General features: G+C 33.7%; 1 protein-coding gene across 4 annotated transcripts; it reads left to right on the top strand.

The window, feature by feature from the left end:
• Positions 1 to 2,762: 2,762 nt before the first annotated feature.
• Positions 2,763 to 6,112, top strand: LOC145087216 (protein PIN-LIKES 3-like). 4 transcript variants are annotated; one of them, XM_079025125.1, is made up of 11 exons: positions 2,763 to 2,951; positions 3,776 to 3,923; positions 3,994 to 4,073; positions 4,160 to 4,284; positions 4,350 to 4,471; positions 4,606 to 4,767; positions 4,856 to 4,945; positions 5,036 to 5,136; positions 5,335 to 5,387; positions 5,477 to 5,665; positions 5,742 to 6,112. In XM_079025125.1, the coding sequence occupies exons 2-11, from the start codon at positions 3,789 to 3,791 to the stop codon at positions 5,864 to 5,866; spliced, it is 1,182 nt and encodes a 393-aa protein (XP_078881251.1). In that variant the 5' UTR covers positions 2,763 to 2,951; positions 3,776 to 3,788; the 3' UTR covers positions 5,867 to 6,112. The 4 variants fall into 4 exon arrangements, with proteins under 4 accessions (XP_078881251.1, XP_078881252.1, XP_078881254.1 ...); XM_079025126.1 differs by having other exon boundaries at positions 3,773 to 3,923; XM_079025128.1 differs by lacking the exon at positions 2,763 to 2,951 and adding an exon at positions 3,257 to 3,373.
• Positions 6,113 to 7,679: the final 1,567 nt, after the last annotated feature.

The following is a 7,679-nucleotide window of genomic DNA, read 5'->3' as shown; positions in this document are numbered from 1 at the left end:
CAGTCTGATCGGATGTATTTACAAAATCGTAGCCAAAATCCTAGCAAACAGACTGAAAGGCGTTGTCGGATCTGTTGTAGATGAAGTTCAATCGGCGTACATAAAAGACAGGAACATTCTAGATGGGCCTTTGATCATAAATGAAATTTTCACGTGGGCAAAAAAAACCAAGACGAAAATGTTTTTATTCAAAGTTGATTTTGAAAAATCATTCGACACCATAAATTGGGGTTTTCTTGATTCGGTTATGGATCAAATGGGATTCGGGCATAAATGGAGGATGTGGATTTATGGTTGTCTCTCTTCCGCAAGAGCATCGGTCCTAGTTAATGGTGCTCCTACAGAAGAATTTTCAATCACGCGTGGAGTAAGACAAGGTGACCCGCTCTCTCCTTTTTTATTTATCCTTGCCATGGAAGGACTACATGTAGCCATACAAGATGCAAGTGAAAAATCCCTAATTCTAGGGATCAAACTACCTCAGGGTGGCCCATCAGTTTCACATCTTTTTTACGCGGATGATGCCATTTTTGCGGGTAGATGGGATAGGGGTAGTATAAAGAACTTATCGCGTATTCTTAAATGCTTTGAAATCTCCTCCGGTCTCAAAGTAAATTTTCAAAAATCCTGTCTATTTGGCGTATGTACCACAGATTTGGAGCTTCAAGATATGGCCCAAATTATCGGATGTTCGAAAAGTTCATTTCCTTTCTCATATTTGGGGGTTCCGGTCGGTGCCAATATGTTACTAAAGAAAAACTGGAAACCAATTATGGAAAAATTTCAATCGAAGTTATCAAATTGGAAAGCAAACTCTTTATCCTTTGGGGGGAGATTAACCTTGATAAAATCAGTTTTGGGTAGCTTACCCACATACTATTTATCTCTATTCAAAGCACCACAAGGAATTCTGGATTCATTGGAAAAAATAAGACGAAGATTCTTATGGGGAGGGACCGATGTTAAAAAAAAAGATTCATCGGGTTGATTGGACAAATGTAGTGGCAGATAAAAAGGATGGTGGTTTAGGGGTGGGTACTCTTAAAGCGCAAAACGTGGCCTTGCTGACCAAATGGTGGTGGAAGTTAAGAAATGAAAATGAAAGCTTATGGTCTAAAGTGATTACAAGTATTCACAACCTTAGGAATCAGCCAGCCACTTACATGGTCAGTAAGAGTGCAAGGGGGGTGTGGAGTAATATTTCAAAAGCAATCAAAAGTCTACAAAATTACAACATTGATCCGGACGAGCTATTTTCCCTGGTTCCAAACCATTCTTCCAGAATCCTTTTTTGGAAAGACAAATGGTGTGGGAGAGATCCATTGCAAAAAAGATTTCCTCATCTCTACCAGCTAGAAACAGTAAAAAAATGTCAATTCATGGAGCGTATATGCAGCACAGGTTTTCTATGGAAATGGAAATCAAACAATTTCAATGATGTAGAGAAGGCTGAACTACATGATTTCTTTTCCATGTTTGGATCTATGGCGTTTCATCATTCTTTTAACATTGGTTTTCGTTTCAATTTTAACAAAGATGGCACATATCTGGTGAATATTCTAAGGAGAATGGTAGATTCAAATCTTAATCTGGGTATGGGACAAAAAATATGTTGGTCAAAATTAATCCCCCTAAAAGTGAAATGTTTTGTGTAGAGGGCTGTAATGGATAGAATTCCTGTTGCGCAGTCGCTTAGTCTTAGGGGTATATTAGTCCAAAATCCAAATTGCCAATTATGTGGGGTAAGTGACGAATCTTCGAATCATCTTCTAGCTGATTGCGGATTCTCCAAGGAGGTATGGTATTGGATTTTAAAATGGTGCGGAATTGACAATAATCAATTCAACTCAATACGTGGTCTTATTGATTTTGCTGCCTCATGGGGGAATTGTCCCAAGAAGAGAGAAATTCTCAACATGATTTTTTACGCCACTTTTTGGAACATATGGATAGCAAGAAATGGAAAAACTTTCACGAAAATTGGTGTTTCCCCTGCAATCATTGCGGATTCTATAATTCTTCAAACTTATGAATAGATCAAATTCAGGGGGAATTGGGTAGGTAGATGGGTGGAATGGAGTTGCTTCCCATTCTAAAAAAAAAAGAGAGAGAGAGAAATTTCTCTTCTTTGTTTCTTGTAGCTATGCTTTTTTATTTTTTCTACGATTCTATGTTTGTTTGTATTCCTTACCCTCCGCTTGTTTCTTGCTTTTGGTTGGGTTTTTTGATATGTTAATATATTTGCTGATTCCAAAAAAAAGATCTCTGTCTATTTTCAATTTAACTATTTTTATCCTAATATGAACAAGGTCCGGTGTTGGAACCATGATCTCGTATATTTTCAATTTAACTATTTTTATACTCGCATAAAGATATAAAATATAAGAATTCGTCAAACAACACGCTACGAAACCCCTTTTTAAATCGATTAATAAAATAATATCGATCGAATTGACAGCTTACTTTCTTGAAGCAGAATCTTGATAGGGTTTGTTTATTTCTTCTTTCTGATTTGTAGTTTGTGTGAACTCTATTATAAAACTAAAAAATATATTAAATATAATTTAACTTTTATATTTAGATTTCCTAACCTCGTCAAATCAAGAATCTCGTTTTACTAATAAAAATATTAACTCATGAATCTCGTTATATTGTTGCTATTATTTGATAATATTATATACATTATTAATGTTAAAAATATTGTTTTATTTTTATATATAAAAATAAAACTTGCGGATATAAACCCGTCGTTCTCCCAGTTTTCCATGTTCAGGCTTCTCGTCATCAATATTTAGTTATTTACTCCACCCATTTTCTTCCATATTTTGAAGCAATCGACGAGATAAAGCTTTCAGAAGCCATACACAGGAGCAAACAAGCTTCCAGCTTCAAATATCGTTTTCCGGCGACACCCTCCCTTCTTCGCTCGGTGGCTTCTCGTATTCTACCGGGTACTTCTTGTTTTCCGGTGACTCCCTTCTTATTTTTCCGGCGAAGAGTCCATTCACACCGGTGTTTGCTTCTTTCTGTGTGTTTTCAATTTTCATCCAAATAAAAAAATATTTTTTCACTTTTTAAGTTCTTCAAATTATCCATCAACGGTAACATTCGGTGTAAAAAAAGATAAGCCACAAAAAAAAACACCGAAAATTAATGTGGTTATCATTTTTGAATAAAATAAAGAGGAAATTTCGAAAACATAAATTAAGTGGGACCCACTGCATGAATTGTAGCTAATTCATAAATGTTCAAGGTCCACGCCTCCTATCATGAACCAAAATCCCCATTAATCGAGATTAAACTCTTGGGCCATTTTGAACAAAGCATGGACCATTAATTTATTGAAGATAGTTGATATTTTCATGCTTTGAAGGTTATTAATGGAATAAGATAGCTTACTTTCTTCACGTCTGAATCTTAATAACTTAACTGGACTTCTTACTTCATTAATTTTCTGTTTAATAGCTAGTTGGAGTAAGTTCTAATCTTAAAAGGGTTTGTTTTCTTGCTAAAATTAAATGAGAAAATAAATTGAGTAGTAGTTGTGTATCTATCATTCTATCTACTATTGTAATCAAATGTGTTTCTCGTGTATGTGTTTTGTTGATATTTTTTTTTATGATAATCCATGGTCCCTACAACTACAGACTTCAGTTCATCATATTTCATTATCCCCCATTGCTTGTTGTCTTTAAATTGCTATATATATACTAGTCGTATACTTCACAATCTGAACGTTTTTTTTTTTTATTTTTATTTTAATTTCTTGAAGCAGTTTTGTTTTAAAGATGGGGTTTCTTGAGCTGTTTTCTGCTGCTTCTACGCCTATTCTCAAAGTTCTGATAATCACTGCAATTGGCTCATTTCTTGCTTTTGATTCTGTTGATATCTTGGGACCAATAGCAAGGAAACACGTCAATAATGTAAGTTTTTTGATTTTCTATATAGGAAATCGCTAAGTTTGATTAAAGATTCGATTTTGAATGTGAACAGGGTGTGTTCTTTGTGTCGAATCCAGCACTTGTGGGAAGCAATCTTGCTGAAACAATCACTCTCGAAAGCATGATTTCTATGTATGTTTTCTTTAATAAGTTTATCTATATATTTTGTTGATTCCTATGAAAATGTTTGAAGATTAAAAGTTAGTTAAAAACTTCAGGTGGTTTATGCCTGTGAACATTCTTATTACGTTCATAATTGGAGCAGCACTTGGATGGTTGCTTTTGATCATTACAAAACCATCTCCACATCTTAAAGGCCTCATCTTAGGCGTCTGTTCAGCAGGTAAATTACCTAAAATACCCCCGTATAAGTTGAAAAAAATTTAAAATTTCGATTGTGAATTACAGGAAACCTCGGAAATTTGCTTTTGATTATCGTTCCAGCTGTATGCAAAGAGAAAGGAAGTCCATTTGGTGATCCTGATGTTTGTCATGGGTATGCCATGGCGTATGCTTCAGTATCTATGGCAGTATGTACTTTTTTGTATAACTATTTACAATAGTAATCCTCCAACTATTCTATATTTACATATAAGGCCCAATAGTTTCAACTCGTTTAGTTAGTGCGATATTTATTTATCTCACCTAACCACATGTTCATCAGATGGGATCATTATTTGTGTGGACTTTTGTGTACAACCTACTAAGGGCATTTTCTGAAGATTCTGGTAACAATGTTGTCAAAGAAACAGTAACCACACATGAGGATTTGACTGAAAACTTGCTTCCATCATCTACATCTACTGAAAAAAAGCCGAAACTGAAGGTTGTTTTTTTCACTTTCAATGGAGTATTATTCAATTATTCTTCCATGACTGATGAATTTACACTTACTTATAAATCGTATCCATCAGGTGATGTTAGATAAAATGAAGCAAAAATTGGGGAACTTTTCAAAAGCTGTTAATTTGAAGGATATATTGGCACCATCAACCACCGCAGCTGTACATTGCTTTTTTCAACCCTTAATCAATACGTATTATTTACCCTGAAATGTATATATACGAATAACGAATTTTCATTTATAAAAAAAGATTATAGGCCTCATAGTTGGAATGATTGGGCCTCTGCGTAGGCTACTAATAGGCACCACAGCTCCTCTTCATGTGATCCAAGATTCTGCATCTTTAATCGGGTATGATGATGATGATCCTTTGTACCATGTCTAGATTTTTCATTATTATTTTGTGGGTCCCGTTTGAAATGGGACCCACAACGAGTCTAACACAAATAATGAATATGTGGAGTCCAAGATTGTCTTTCCAAAAGACACTTATAGGACTGTGTCACACCGATATAAGATACACTAACAGGACTTTCCATGTTGTTTCAGGGATGCTGCAATTCCAACTATGACATTGATTTTGGGTGCTAACCTCTTACGAGGTAACTAAACTTAGATTAGTTATAATTATAAATCGAGTTTTTATGTATTCAATTGGTTGAAATTAGTAGACATAATTTGCATTTTGTAGGTTTGAAAGGATCATCTCGTGTCTCGTTACCAATTGTGTTTGGAATCGTAGCAGTTCGATTAGTTTTGTTGCCAATTATTGGCATTTTTATTGTGAAAGGAGCGATTTACTTGGGCTTAGTGCATGCAGACCCTCTTTATGTTTACGTTCTTTTACTACAATTTGCAGTTCCACCCTCCATGAACATTGGTATGAGAGTACAAATTGTGAAATTTATTGTAACAAGTTGTGAAATTTATTGATATGATATGATATTGTTGTATAGGTACAATAACACAATTATTTGGAGCTGGTGAAAGTGAATGTTCGGTGATTATGATGTGGTCGTATGGTTTGGCGTCGGTTTCACTTACCGTATGGTCCATGTTCTTTATGTGGCTCGTGGCTTGAATTGTTTCCATTAGACACATCAAATATACAAATATCAAAGGGCCCCACCCAACTAGGTAATGGGGTTATTTTGCGGGAATTCAAATCAGAATTATCATTTATCATCATTTATATAATCTTTTGATTTATATTTTTTTAATGGAGAATAAAGTTAGCTCAATTTGAATTCTTATCGAGTTTCATTGGCTCTATGTAAGTATTAGTATTTATGTAATATCAAGGTTTGTGGAGTTATTGATGTGTTCATTAGCGCTTTGTTATTATATAGAGGCTAGAAGAATAAGCGTTTGAGTCAGAAGCTAAATATCAACATCACAGGAACAAACTTACAATAAATGGTAGAAACACAGTTCCAGAATCCAGACAAACCGGGACCAAAAGCCAAATATCATCATTAAAGGATTGAACTGGCAACCAGAGACATCAACATCATAGGAGCAAAACACTACCCAAAAACACCAAACATCCCACAATGAAAGATCCAATATAGCACACGATTTTAATCCATCATACACATACAAATATTCTACCTACCCACACGGCAAAAAAAAAAAAAAAAAAAAAAAAAAAAAAAAAAAAAACTCTACCTACCCACACGGCAAATGAAAAGAAAAAAAAATCTCGGACTCTCTATTATTATTATTATTGTAGAGAAAATCAAAGGCTAATCTTATTTAACGTTTTTCAAGATTTAATAAAAAAACTAGAAGGTTTCTAAAAATAGTCATAGATCAATTTCGCAAATGATATGTACGAAATTAGCGCTGTGATAAGTTAACATTTTGTTTGAAAAAATTATAATTATTTTAGAATGTCATGCAAAATGACACCTACTATTGTGAAATTCTTACAGGGTGTTTGGATTAGATTTTGGATTAGATTTTTAGTTTATTGCTTATAGCTTATTTGTGGTGTGAATAAGCAATAAACAATAAGCACGGGGAGGAATGCTTATTAAAATTAGCTTATTTAGCCTAATAAGCTGGATTTTATCCAAACATTTAAATTAGCTTATTATGGGAATAAGCAATAAGCAGCTCTTTTTTTCCTATCCAAACACCCCCTTAATATTTTCGCTATTTCGTAGATTGATCTATGAAATTGTCATAAAAATAGTTTTTTTAGTGCGATTATAATTACCTATACAATATTAATGTCTTTCAAAACAAAGGACAATATTGCTTTCCACCTATCTTTTTTAAGTGTACTATATAAATAAAGTGTTTTAATCATAACATTTTAATATTCAATGACATGAGTTCGTATGAATTTAGTGTTTGACATTGAGAATATGAAGATTGTTATGTTTGTTCCGATATTAATCCATTTCTTGATGGTCTAAAATTAATCACTGTCAGCTAAGATGTCTGATTACATATTCAAAGTGATGACGTAACTTGAAGAAGCCAACCAAAGGGACTCGGAAGAGAGTTAGGTACTTAAACCTACATACGTTCTTTAAGTAGAGGTGCAAGAAAAGCTAGAATGAGTAGTTGATACTAAGAAAACAATTAAAAAAATGAAAAAAATTGGATTGGTGTTGTGAATTTATAAGCTTAAGGCAGAATTGAGTCATCTTGTTGGGTGTTATTATAATTAAAGAATGTATTATTGACCGCGAAAAAGCAATGTATCCTTTGCAATTTTCCAATGTGCACTTGTAATCAATGTAATCAACACAAGTAATGGAAATGAAAAATATTGGCATTCATAAAATTGTAGGTCGTTGGGCGAAAAATGTAAAACGTAATCAACGCAAGTAATGAAAATAAAGAATATTATTTCATAATAGTAGTGATATAATCAAAAGTTT

This window comes from Lactuca serriola, chromosome 2, assembly GCF_051521515.1.
Source record: "Lactuca serriola cultivar US96UC23 chromosome 2, Lser_US96UC23_V15, whole genome shotgun sequence".
Taxonomy (NCBI): domain Eukaryota; kingdom Viridiplantae; phylum Streptophyta; class Magnoliopsida; order Asterales; family Asteraceae; genus Lactuca; species Lactuca serriola.
The sequence above is the reverse complement of the archived record's forward strand: the minus strand, read 5'-3'. Positions and strand labels throughout refer to the sequence as shown.

Coding starts and splice junctions, on each gene's coding strand:
- LOC145087216 (XM_079025125.1), top strand. CDS start 3,789: ATGGGGTTTCTTGAGCTGTTTTCTGCTGCTTCTACGCCTATTCTCAAA. Junction 4,946..5,035: donor CACCATCAACCACCGCAGCT/GTACATTGCTTT, acceptor TTATAAAAAAAG/ATTATAGGCCTCATAGTTGG. Junction 5,137..5,334: donor GATTCTGCATCTTTAATCGG/GTATGATGATGA, acceptor ATGTTGTTTCAG/GGATGCTGCAATTCCAACTA.